This window comes from Castanea sativa, chromosome 6 (genome assembly GCF_040712315.1).
Source record: "Castanea sativa cultivar Marrone di Chiusa Pesio chromosome 6, ASM4071231v1".
NCBI classification, from domain to species: Eukaryota; Viridiplantae; Streptophyta; class Magnoliopsida; order Fagales; family Fagaceae; genus Castanea; species Castanea sativa.
Window position 1 is genome coordinate 52,891,203 of NC_134018.1, and position 13,744 is coordinate 52,904,946.

General features: G+C 32.7%; 1 protein-coding gene across 1 annotated transcript; it reads left to right on the plus strand.

The window, feature by feature from the left end:
• The first annotated feature begins 6,918 nt into the window (after window positions 1-6,918).
• LOC142640659 (uncharacterized) lies at window positions 6,919-13,312 on the plus strand. The gene is made up of 7 exons (XM_075814847.1): window positions 6,919-8,663; window positions 9,927-10,045; window positions 10,706-11,332; window positions 11,437-11,746; window positions 12,330-12,495; window positions 12,708-12,810; window positions 12,922-13,312. Exons 1-7 carry the CDS (start codon window positions 7,500-7,502, stop codon window positions 13,037-13,039), a joined length of 2,607 nt encoding a protein of 868 aa, XP_075670962.1. The 5' UTR covers window positions 6,919-7,499; the 3' UTR covers window positions 13,040-13,312.
• Window positions 13,313-13,744: the final 432 nt, after the last annotated feature.

Genomic DNA, 13,744 nt, shown 5'->3' on the forward strand with positions numbered 1-13,744 from the left:
TTTTTCAAAGCATATAATTTCTTAAAAAATTTCAAATTATGTTTATATAAATAGAATCACAATCTCCTTAGTGGATAAGTTGTATATATCAATTATTAATGACGTAATAAAATCAAATCCACTTATTTTAATACAAATGAATATGATTTTATAAACTTAGCGGTGAAAGGATCCTAAAAACTCTAAAGAATCATAATCCATTACTATTATAAATATTCATTTTGTTAAATTTAAACCTAGTTTCCAACATTCCAGCAGACCTTTTCAAAAAAAAAAAAAAAAAAACATTCCAGCAGACAAATTGTAGTATCGGTATTTCTGCCCCTACGGTTGTTACTTGTTAGCTCTAGAGTCTAGACCAGATCTATATTGAAATGAACCAAATGGCTACCTAATTGGCATCAATCTAATATGATTAGTCAAAACTAATAATGCTTTACACCCTCATATGCCGACACTGACCAAGTCAGGTTTCCTCTTTGAGGTCTCTATTTGAAGAATATCGTAACTTTGGAGGCCTTAATGACAAATAGGAAGGGATCATTTTTATATTAAAAAAAAATATCTTAGGAAAAATCAAATTATACATATATTTATTTTACAGGAAATTATCTTCAACTGCCATAAAAATTAATTGCCTTAACTCAGAATTTTATGATAGTATATTGTCAATGGACGTGTATATGCATGTGAAAAAACTATCTTATATATCCGTTGTATGTAACAGATATCTCATAATTAGTAAGATTTAGACACTTGTATAGCCTTCATTCTACATGTTATAAGACCTCAAATACATGCATCAAATGCAAAAAATAATTCTCCGTGTGTTTGATAGCCTATTGATGTTTCGGTCCTCAATAGATATAACAACAAGGCCTTCCTAATGTTGGTGAGAGCAATATATATATAAACTCTAGTGACACTGGCACACCGAAACTCACACTTAAATTCACAACAAGTTTATATGTCAATTTGTAATTAGTGTTCTAAATCCAGTTTCTCACTTTGTAAGTATTATGGGTGGCCTTATGGGTAAGTATTGTAATTCAATTTCTCTCTCTCTCTCTCTCTCTCTCTCTCACACACACACATAAAGTAAGCTTTATCACCTATAATTTTATTTTTATTTATTTTTTGCGGTAGAGTGAACTGAACTCTAGCGCTTTCAACATGTTTGTGTGTATATATATCATTGTCATCATTATCACTTAAGCATCTTATTAATCTAATATGGTTTTCGGTTTTCCCATAATTGTGTATCTTTTTCAATTTTTAAGTGAAGCTTAATTTGTCATAATTATGTGTATCTTTTTCAATTTTAAGTGAAGCTTAATTTGTCATAATTTGATCCTGAAAGTATGCATTTTCCTAGTCTCCATGGTTGGCTCACACATTTCTTTATCCAAAATCCATATATAGTACATATTTTTTTCTTATATTTTTGAGAAACATATTTAGTCCATATTGATTGCACAAATTCTGAAATATTTTTGATTTTATGGAGGTATTTAAAATTTTAAATGACAAAGAATAGATAATGTAGTTGAGAAGGAGAAATTATATAGTCTTAATGATGGACTACGTCATTTGTCCACCATTCCACTAAAAGATTTTCACTTGTTTAAAATTGTTGAGTTAGTAATCAGTTTCCGTTTTAATTTTTTTTTTCACTTATCAATTTTAAATAAGTAGGAGTTTTTTAGTGAAATGTTGGACTGCGTTACTTGTCCACCATGAGAACCTTATAATTTTTCGTTAAGAAGGCAGGATAATATTTCCTTATTACAAGTTACAACAAAAATCTGATAAAACACTATTAATTTTGCTAAGCTGTACATAGTTGAAAATTTGAAATCAATATATTTTATTTTGTTAAGCTTTTTTTTTTTTTTTGGATTTAGTATTATAATTTCCATTCATTCATCTCTTTTTATACATTAAAAATTTGTGGCAAATTTGAGTTTATTGAATGCCTAGAGATTTTTTTGTTCAAAATAAAAGAAAGATTTTTCAATTTTTGGTATAAATGGAGGCTGAAATTTAGATTTTTTATTCAACTATAAAATTTTTTATCAGTTGAGTTAGCTGGAACCCACAACCGAATGTCTTTTTGGTTTCATAAAAAAAAAAAAAGGAAAAAAGAAAAAGAAGAAGCCGCTTTGGCTAAGTGGTGTTATTTTTGAGTTCAAATCCCTCTTCCTTATTTTTTGTTCAGAGTTATATAATAAATAAATAAATAAACCAAAATGTAGTCAAACTTTTAAAAAGTTTTTTTTTGTTTTTCGTTTTATATCAAACATATTTTATTAATATTAATCATTAATCTAAGAACTTTCCTAAAATTTCGCTTAAATTTCTACCTTTTTTTTGGATAGGTAAATTTCTACCTTTATGCTCGCACAAAGGCACAAGTCAACATTAGGACTAAATTAGGAGTCTGAGTCTTTGACATCTTAACGTTCATAAGACCTACAATGTGGAAATATTCAAGAATATATTTTATTTTATTTTCTTAAAAAATAGTTGTTACTATTGAGAATTAGGTAAGAGAAACCACAATGGAAATTCTGCAAGAAATTGACAAAGTCTAAGAGAAATCTTTTATAATTAATACTGTAAAACATCTAAAAATAGTAAGTTCCTAAAAATAATATTTCCCATGAGTCAGAAATTAATTAATCTCAATTTTATTCTCACACAAAAAATAATTGATCTTAATTATAAATGAAGGGTCATGTTAATGGATGCATTTAAGACAATTATTAATAAATCATTTTAAAAAAAATTTATACATTTTTATGAGAAATTAAAAAAATTGTTAAAATATTAATTGTTTTTTTTATAATAAAAACATTTTAAAAATAATTTACTAACAAATGCCCTTAAGACATTCATTAAAATTTTCCATAAACATTACTAATTAAATTGATCTTAAGAATTGCCAAAAATCTGAGACCACTAATGAGAAAGACATGTTACTTGCAAGTGTGAAAATCTAAAAACACATGTTTTACTAATGACTCCCATACGAATTTCCCGAAAATTGAAGTTTGGACATGTGGTTCTCATTAGGAATAAGTTCTTCTGCGGTAGCTATGACAATGACAATTTCCCAAGACAAGTTTGCAATTTATATGCACCGACACCAAATTGTTTGTGAAAGATCACAACTAACGTCTTTTTCGTTTGGTACTTCTTAAAATTTAAAGTTTTTTTTTACCCCTTGACATTTTAATGAATAAACTTATTGTTTCTTTTTATATGGTGAAAAATGCTTTAAATTTATTTCTTAAAAAAGAACAAAAAGGGTCTTTAGCCACTCTCTTTTTGGAAAATAAATCTATTCTTCGTTTACTATCGCCTGTGTGCAAGTGAAATTTCCATTCAATAATTTGTATTGAACAAAAGGGCCAATTATTTCCATCAAAATGGAATTAAGTTATGCCCCTATATGCTAATCTTATAAGTCATTTTCCTTTTCATTATTATTTAATGACACGTTTGGTGTACTAAATGAAAATTGTGATAGAAATGATAATTTTTATTCTTAATAATAAAAGATGTTGTAATATTAATAACTATTACCTTTCATATATTTTATTGTAAAATTAGAATAAAATTAATTGTTAATTATAAAAATTAGAATAGAATAAAATAATTGTTATGTGCATATAGAAAGTATTTATTTGGGAAGATGGAAAGAGAGATTATCTTTTTATAATTGTTATGTGAATGTGGATAGTTTGTATTTTTTTTAAGAAATATATTAATTTTAAAATTTATTACACCTACTATAGAGTAGTTATTACAAACCTTTTAGCTATTCCTCAAATTTAAGGAATAACTATTCTTCATAATGAAGATATAATCAAATAACCGAATTGTAATTCTTCATGAATAATCATTTTGCATTATATGATCTATTATAGCATACTAAACATGGCCTATATTAGTTAATTGGTTAATGACTTCAACAAGTTTTATAAGCTTCATTGAGGCTTGATTATTTATTTCAACTTCTTTTAATGTTTAGAGTTCAAATTTTATCAAGTAACAAAGTGCTACATATATACCTCATTATCCTAGCAAGTTGTGTCAACTTGGTTATGCCCTGAATTTATAAAAGCAACTCAAACTTAGCTTGCAAAATTCAACTTTAAAAAAGAAAAAAAAATGTAGAGAACCATCATTCTAAAGAAGAGCTATTTGGAGTCTGGACTAGCCTCTAACAAGTAAAATCCATGAATAATTTTCTTCACCGACCAGAGCTAATTTTTAGGTAACTTAGGGGCATTTACCTTATAATAAAATTAAAAAAAAAAAGATTATTGATAACTCAGCTTAACACACGATTTAACTCATGTGATGGCTAAACTGTTCATGTATTATAGCACTTTCTAATGAAAGGCAACAACTAGTTGGCAACCTAGAATACCTTACATTGACTCATCTACGCATTTCTAATGTAGTTCATATTGTCAGTCAGTTCATTTTAGTACCACAATCCACTCACTTTACAACTATTCTTCATATTCATTAAAGGGTACGCTGTTTCTTGGACTCAATTTCTCCTCAACATCACCACCTACATTATGTGCCTACATTGATGCGAATTAGGCATGAAATCCAATTGATCATTTATCTACTATTGGCTTATGTTTTATACTTGGCAACTCACTTGTCTTAGTGTAGCAAGAAGATAGATATTTTTGCATTTCTAGCACAATAGCAAAATATAGGGCAGTTATTGATATTACATTTGAGTTTTTTGTAGTTGCATTGATTTCTTCAAAATGTGGGTGTTTTTTTTTTTTTTGCTAAATAAATACTTTATCGATTACTCCAACAAAGGGAAAGACAGAAAGGAGAGGGCCTCCGTCCAACATAGATTGTACACAATAATGTCTTTTACGAAAAACATTGACATTGATTACCACTTTGTTCATCACTATCTTCTTCATCACTATCTTCTTCAGGGTACTTTACATCTACGATCCATTCCTTTTGATGATCAAGTAGTTGACATCTTTACTAAATCTCATTTGCCAAACTGATTCCATGATCTTGTATCGACTCTGCTTGGCTTTCTTCAAATCCGTATTAAGTTTGAGCAATGCTATTAAATCATTCATTAGTTGTACGCCATACATAAGAGTCATAGCCCATTACCTGTATAACACTCATTTTACTTATACTTCACTCACAAATATGATTATAAATAAGGTAAATTACAAATTACCTTCTTGTGATTTGGCTGAAATTTAAGTTTCTTATCTATGATTTAAAAATTTACACTTTACCCACTTGAGGTTTGACTAAAATTTAAGTTGCATACCTGTAATTTGAAATCTCATTATGCAAGTGTTCCATTAGATTATTTTTAATCTTATTAGATCTTGTAAATCTTATTTGATCTTGTATTTTTATGTTTTTTGTGTTTTTGGAAGAGAGAAACATAAAAGTGAAGCAAAATCACATATTTAACAGTGTTTTTAATAGAGATGAGTTAAGGAAATCTAATTGAGCTAACCTCAAATAGGTAAAATGTTAAATTTCAAATCACAGGTGGGTAAGTTGTAATTCACCCTTATAAATAAGTTTTTTCTTTGTACAGTTTTTATATGCAGCTGAATAATATACAATTATTCTAATATTTTCAAAACACTTACAAGATAATTGGAAAAAATAAGTCATTGATAAATCATTTGAAAAAAAAAAAAAAAACTAAAGCACTCTCTTAATAACAACACAATTTTAAGGAATGTCTTTGGTCCCTTTGTAAAGCTTAAAAAAAAAAAAACCTTACAAACAATATTTTCCTCTAATTAGTAAAAGAAAACCCATAAAATCTTTGTTACTAAAAATTGTGAATCTCTTACCCAAAAAAAAGGCAATTTCTTTGTTTCTTAATTTCAGTTTGATAGAACTTCTTGGACATGATGGGCACGCGCTTAAACTTGTCTAATAAAGATTTCTTTGAGTAACGAATTTATCTACTTCTTCCAACTAATTTGAGGGCCTATTGTTACTCAAAAAAAAAAAAAAAAAAAATTAAGGTCCTATTTGTTTGAACTTAAAATGTCTCTTGTTTTAAGGGTCAATTTATATACAATATATCATTCATTCTAAATATAATCATAATTTTATTACCATAATACAACTTTTTTTTAGAATCCATACAACTCGTATGGATGCAAAAAAGTTTAGATGACAGGATTTGAACACATAAATTTGAATTTGAGTGATTAAAATCTAAATACATTATTTGGATAACTTAAAAAGAATCAAAGATTTGGATTTGATAAATCCACCAAAGATTTTAAACTCTAAAATCATTGAATTTGAAATAACTTTTAAACTCATAAAATCTCAGAAATCTATAAAACATACTTTAATATTTAGAGATTAAAAATTAAACCATTTTAAATCCATCACATTAAAATTCAAATCCAAATATCCAAAACTTAACTTTATGGAAAATACAAAACACATTCTAATTTTCAATCCTAGCTCAATCACTTAACAAATACGCATACCATATCCCAAGGGTTAATAATTATGTGGAGTTTAGTGGAAAGTGGAAACTATGTGCTTTACTAAAAAGTTAAAAAAAAAAAAAAAAAAAAAAAGTCCTTCTTTATTATTGGCTTCCCTAATCACACATTAATGACGTGTCAAAATCCAAATTATTAATCTAAAAAAATCTACGTGTTCATCCACTATAGATCACCCTCTCTCTCTCTGATCTTTAGATCCGCTGTCTCTCCTTTCAATTCACAAAGCTATAAAAATATTTTTAAAATAAATAATTTTCAATTATAAAAAATAAAAAAGCCATCTCTTTCTCTCTCTTTCTCTCTCTCATTTTGTAATTTATAAATTCTCATACCATTCCCTGCTTTGATCTCTCTTTTTCTGGGTCTTCACCAAAAATTTTCACCCATTTTCTCAAAAAAAAAGTTTAGGGTTTTGCAAACATAACACACACACACACATACATACAATACATATATAATTATTTATATACATATAGGAGCTTCTTCAAAGGTACGTTTCCTTGTCCTACCATTTTGCCCTAATTTCCACAATTCATTTCAAAGCTTCAATCTTTTCCTTCCATCTCCCTATTGATCCAGTCAAAAATTTTAAATTGTGTGTATATATAGTTTTTTTAGATAGGGTTTGGAAAATTTTATTTATTTATTTTTTTTTTTGTGACTTTGTAATTGTTTATCAGGTGGTGTGTGTGTTAATGACACTGTGAATTTTGATTCTGATTAGTGGGGTACTGTTTTTTTTTTTTTTTGTATGAGTTTGAGGAAACCCAAATTGGGTTTTTCCTTTTTTGCTTTTTTTATTTGGGGGGTTTTGTATTATAGAGCAAAAAGTTTGTTTTTTTTAAGAGAAATGGAGGGTTAAGGGTTCAATTGTGTTGGTGGGGTTGCATTGTTAGAGGGATTGAAGGTGGTGGTGGGGGAATTGGGAATTGGGTGAGGATGACCGATTTTGAACCACTGCAACAGAAACCGGAATCCACTGATGCCTGCTCTGATTTTGAGCGTGGATTGGAGGAATTTATGCGTGGGCACTTGGATGATTGTATGTCATTCGCTTCGTGTAGCTCTACACGGACTCCAGATGATGAGGATGATGAGGGTGGTGATCAGCTAGTGAGGAGGAGGAGGAGGTCTGATTTGGAGGGTGATGATTTGGCAGAGTCTTCGGCTGCAAGGCGTCGCCACTCTCGTATTTTGAGTAGGTGGGCTGCCCGCCAAGCGCAGGAGATGATAACCACCATTGAGAGGAGGAATCGTGAGTCGGAGTTGATGGCTCTTGCGGGTTTGCACACTGTTTCGATGCTGGACTCCTCCTTTTTGAGGGAGTCTCACTCCCCAACCTCTAGGCGGCAGGGGGCTGTGGAGAGGCCGAGCACTCAGGCGTCTACGATTTTGCAAATGTGGCGCGAGTTGGAGGATGAGCATTTGTTGAGTCGGGCTCGTGAAAGAGTGAGGGAGAGGTTGAGGCAACGGAGAAGTGTTGAGGACTCTAATACTAATATGTCCAGTACAAACATGTCAGATAGTCGGGGGAGTGAGAATCAGGGGAGTTTGGGAGACGTGAGTGAGAGTGAAAATGACTTTGGGAGTTGGGCCCATGATCAGATTGGGTCGCAGAATGAACGTGTGGATACTAACAGGTCTAGTAGGGAGCAATCTCCTGATCTTGGTGATGTTGAGAGGGAGAGAGTGAGGCAAATAGTTCGGGGCTGGATGGAGAGTGGTATTAGTGAGCCTTCTTCAAATGTTGCTCAGAGGAACAATAGTCCCAGATCAGAGTGGCTTGGTGAAACAGAGCGTGAAAGGGTGAGAATTGTTCGGGAGTGGGTGCAAATGACAAGTCAGCAGAGAGGAGCTCGTGGGAGCCGGCGGGAGGATCAGCCCACTGGACCTGGTGATCAGGTGGATCAAGTTCGTGATGGGTTGGTTACTGACCATGATGAAGCCCAACCTGAGCATATCCGTAGGGATATGCTGAGGTTGCGTGGAAGACAGGCTCTACTTGATTTGCTTGTGAGGATTGAGAGAGAAAGGCAGAGGGAACTTCAGGGTTTGTTGGAGCATCGGGCTGTCTCAGATTTTGCTCATCGCAACCGCATTCAGGTCAGTTGCTTATCGAGAAGGTTGTTCAATTTTTCATACTTCTAAGCCACTAATTTAAGTCCCATGATATTGAATATGTTATATTTTCCCCCATCAACAGGAAATCGATAGTATAATTGTGCGTTTAGCAAGCCTTAAAAAGCTAACTTTTAGCTTTTTGTCGCAAATTCGTATAAAAGCTACCAAAAATTATATATTTTGATAAACACTATGCAAATAAGCTACCAGAAAATGGATAAAAGTTGGCAAAAAGTATTTGATTGTGGAATTGAGCTGCATAATGTTTATAGATTTTATTTGTAGAATAGAATTCCATGGTGTGTCATGTAGCTGTATACCATTGTAATTAAAATACTCTGCATTTGATTTTGGAATTGATAAATCAGTTTCTGAAGGATAGCTTTCCCCTGCCCCAAGAAATGTTTTAGTATGTAACTCCCAAAGTTCTTCCTTGCAGAGTATAGGCTGAACCTGCAAGTTATGTAAATACCCTTTTTCGTTGTGCTTCTTTACGGTTTTTACTGGGATTTTCTCCCTATTTGATTTTATCTCATTAGGATATAGTCTGGACTACTGGACTTCTCTTTCTAGTTTTCTTCCTTAAGAAGCTTGAATTTGTTGAAACTGATCTAGATCTATATGATTATGTATATATTAGTCTTTTGAAAAAAAAAAAAAAAATTAGATAGGTCTTGTCTAGCACATTGCACTTCCTTCTATTCTAGGTTGACGTGAAGATATTTTCATGTATTTATATATTGTAAAACACTCCTTCCCCTTCTTTTTTTTCCTCCTTTAGTTGTAGATATTAAAACACCAGAATAAAATCATGTTTTTATGGTTGGATGCTTATTAATTGTAATTATATTATACAAGGTAATATGTATTGTTGTGATAAGGCTAAACTTGCTACTTGTATTAAGTCTTCGCTTAGGTGAGATTAGATTCGATTTTTTTCTTGGAATTCTTTTGATGTAAGGTAAATGATTGTAATATGTTATTATGGAATCAGTTCCTATCAATTGACTTTATGTCATTTGCTAGTTTAAGATTTTTATTTTTTACATGTATATATTTCAAGTTTCAACAGATTTTTCTGTAAATATTATTATACTAATGGTGTCCTAGCTTGTGATTACGTGTTTTTTGTACTTGGTACTCAAAATATTTTCGGTGAGGTCAGCTTTAGCACTTGTTAACTGATGTGATGTTTTGCTTGCTAATATAGCTATGGTTTGCTACTAATGCCATAACATTTTCCAGTCACTACTTAGAGGCAGATTCTTGCGAAATGAAAGACCTGTTGAAGAGGAGAGACCTCCTTCTATGGCAGCGAGTGAGTTAGTTCAGTTGAGACAGCGACATACTGTTTCTGGTTTAAGGTACAAAAACTCTGTTTATTTATTTTATACTCGTTCAGATTTTTTTTTTTTGTGGGGGGGGGGGGGGGGAGAATTGATCATGTTATGTGTTTTGGGATAGCCCGTGGTATATACTCTCTGGCTTTGTATTAGTAGCCTTGATCATTGGGAAAAAAGATGGTGGAGAATTTACATGGTTTTTAATGATTGGACAATATCCTGTCCAATCTTCATTGTTTTACCTACTCTGTTTGGTCATCTCTTGATTGTTCTCATGTCTGCTTGATCCTTTGTATTATGTATAAAATAAGATTTCTGAAAATATATTTGTTAGTATTTTGGGATAACTTTAAGTACCTTGATAAAATTTTTTATCTGTCTTGCTTGCTCTGTAGCATGTGTGACACATGCCTACACATTGTCTTCTTATATGCAGTTACATTCAGTTTCTTTTCTAAATTCTCCCCTTTAGATGGTTGGAGCTTGGATGTATACTTTGCATCTATAGAAATACACTTCAAAATTTTTTTTTTCCCAATTTATTTTACAAATTTTTGTATTGATAGTCATTGCCTTTAATTTTAAGAAGCACAAGAATTATATTGATTGTTGCTGAAATATAAAAGGAACTGTAGCGATTGTTAGTTGATTGGTTCAATAACAGTTCACTTTCTCTTTTAGGGATGGATTCCGCTCCAGATTAGAAACTATTGTTCGTGGTCAAGTAGGCAGCCATTCCGATACCACATCTAACAATAACTTCAATGATTCTAGAAATGATCGGACTCAAACAAACTCTTCACAGGACATCCAACATGAAAATCATGAACAATTACAGTCCAGGAGTCAGGAAAGTGACGTCAATCAGTTGCCTGATCAAACAGTGAACTTGGAAACCAACAGAGCTGTTGAGAATGTAACTTGGCAAGAAACTGCTAATCAAGGAGGGGATTGGCAAGAACAAATTACTGAAGATGAGAGAGCAAACTGGCAACAGACAACCTATGGTCAGTTTAACGGGTGGAGAGATGACAATGTTGAAGATATGGATACAAATTGGCAAGAAAACTCAGTCAATGATTGGCCTCAGGAACCTTTAAGGAATACAAGTGGGGAGGAGGGGCATCGACAAGAAGCTCAAGGGGTTTGGCATGAGGATGGCTCTCGGGAAACTGTTGAAAATTGGTCAGAAGGGCCTTCTGCTCCTCCAAGAAATCGTCGTGCTGTTCCATTTAGAAGATTCAATAGATTTCATCCGCCAGATGATGATAATGTGTACAGTATGGAACTCCGGGAACTTTTGAGCAGGTATTTGATCATTTTAGAATTTTCATAGGTGTTAAGACCCACGTGGATGTTGAACCTTTGCTTTTTACATTCAAATGATGGACTTTTTTTCCTTAATATTGTAGGAGAAGTGTTTCTAATCTTCTTCGTAGTGGGTTCCGTGAAAGTCTGGACCAATTAATACAGTCGTATGTGGAGAGGCAGGGTCGTGCTCCCATTGACTGGGATTTGCATAGAAACTTACCTACACCAACTCCTACATCACCTGAGCGGGATCAGGAGCAGAGGGATGACCAGAATGAGGATCAACGTGATGCCATTAACAGACCTTCTCTTGTTCTACCATCTCCACCAGTGCCCCCTCCACAGCCGCTTTGGCACCAGGACTTGCATCACACTGGCTGGTCTCGTCATAGCATGCATCGCTCAGAAATGGTGAGCAATCTTTCTTCTACAAATTATGGAACCAAATATTACTGTTGCTAATAAACTCAATTTTCCCCATTAAGTTTCATGTCAAGCATTTTGTTTCTTTTTATCATAACGTTAGGACAAGTTGAAGCTAGCATTAGTACTTCCTGACTAAATGGCATGTTTTACATAGCCTTGTAAGGTACAACCCTTAACCAGATATGGGGTCATTGAAGTTTGGAACTGTAATTGAGGATATTAAGATTGAGGTCATCCCAATTTATTGTTACAATCGTGTGTTATGGTTGTGGCCTTCTGAAATCATCTAATGTATATTTATGTGGAATATTATTGATGTAGCTTAATAATTCATAGGATGTCCAGGTTAGTCAGTCTTGTTTGCAGTGCTAATAAGACCTGTTCTGCTGATGATTAACATAAATGGGAAGTGTGCTGTGATTTGAGACTAAGGCTTGGTGGTTGTTGTTGTGGGCTGTGGTTTTTTCTCTTATGTTGTCCAAAACTTGTGAATACCAGATCTGTCTCCAGTTTACATATTATATCTGCCTTTTAAGTTGCCCCTAATGTGGATATTGATTCGGATCAGGAATGGGAGATGATTAATGATCTGAGGGCAGACATGGCAAGACTTCATCAAGGCATGAGCCACATGCAGAGGATGTTGGAGGCCTGCATGGATATGCAACTAGAGTTGCAGCGTTCTGTCAGACAGGAAGTCTCTGCGGCTCTGAATCGATCAGCTGGTGAAAAAGGTTTGTTTACATACTCAATACCGTTCATCATTATTCTACTTTTTAAAATTTTAAAAATATTGGGGGTGGGAACAGAATGTAAGCACATCTCCTTCCATTCACATTTCCTTCATTGTTGATTTTCTTTTATCGTAATCATGAAATACATTGATTGTTTATGCTTCTATCTTTGATCTTATATAATTGAGCTGAAAGAAGCAATTATGTTACAGGCTTGGGTGCTGAGACATCAGAAGATGGGTCTAAATGGGGTCATGTGAGGAAAGGAACTTGCTGTGTTTGTTGTGATAGCCATATTGATTCACTCTTGTACAGGTATGCTTGCACCAATATTTTGAACAACTTTTATTATTTTCTGATCTGAGGGTGTGCTGATTTTTGTTGTTGGTTGTGTTCCTTCCCTTTAAAAACGGTAACCTTTTGCAGATGCGGGCACATGTGCACTTGTTCAAAATGTGCAAATGAGTTAGTTCGTGGTGGAGGAAAATGCCCATTGTGCCGAGCGCCAATTGTTGAGGTGATCCGAGCATACTCCATACTGTAAAAAGAAAGGTTTACAAGAAAAAGAAAAAGAAAAGAAGAATAAAAATTATGATTTAAATGTGCGGTAAGATCTGAGGGAGCAAATGTCATTTCACTTGCATCAAATGGAAGCTCTTGAGGTTCTTGTCTTGTCTGTAGAGTAGTAGAGTGTTTTAGTAATTGCCAATGTTTTTCTGATTATATATGGAACATCATGCATTGTATAATTGGAATAACAAATGGCATTGTTGATTCATCATTCTTGCGTAAATAAAATGTCGATTCTTTTTATTTATTCCCCTTCTGTTACGTCTCTAGTATATGTTTGAGAAATCATCCAGTTCTTAAGACAATTGCTAGTTTCCATCTACAATAAAAATTCCCTAATAGACCGTTTTTAAAACGAACTCTTCAAGCAATCAAGATTACAATTTTCGATAGAATTTTCCTTTTACCAAAACCAACTACACTTGTTCCACACTTATGAATCATCTGTTAAAACCATACCCTCCCCAACACCTGAAGTCTCTCTTCGTGGACTCTCTCACCTTGTCCATATAACAAAAAAGGACTCTCTCTACTCTCTCTCTCTCTCTCACCGAAATTCTATATATATATATATATATATATATATATATATATATATATATATATATATATATATTGTTTCTTTGTTTAATTAACAATGTTACTAGATTTCTCCATCCTATGTCCTAATCCTTAAGAT

Bases quoted from the DNA above. Each gene is read 5' to 3' on its own strand.
- LOC142640659 (XM_075814847.1), top strand. From the start codon at position 7,500: ATGACCGATTTTGAACCACTGCAACAGAAACCGGAATCCACTGATGCC. The intron at 8,664-9,926 runs GTCAGTTGCTTA...AACATTTTCCAG, and splicing joins CTCATCGCAACCGCATTCAG to TCACTACTTAGAGGCAGATT. The intron at 12,496-12,707 runs GTTTGTTTACAT...ATTATGTTACAG, and splicing joins TCGATCAGCTGGTGAAAAAG to GCTTGGGTGCTGAGACATCA.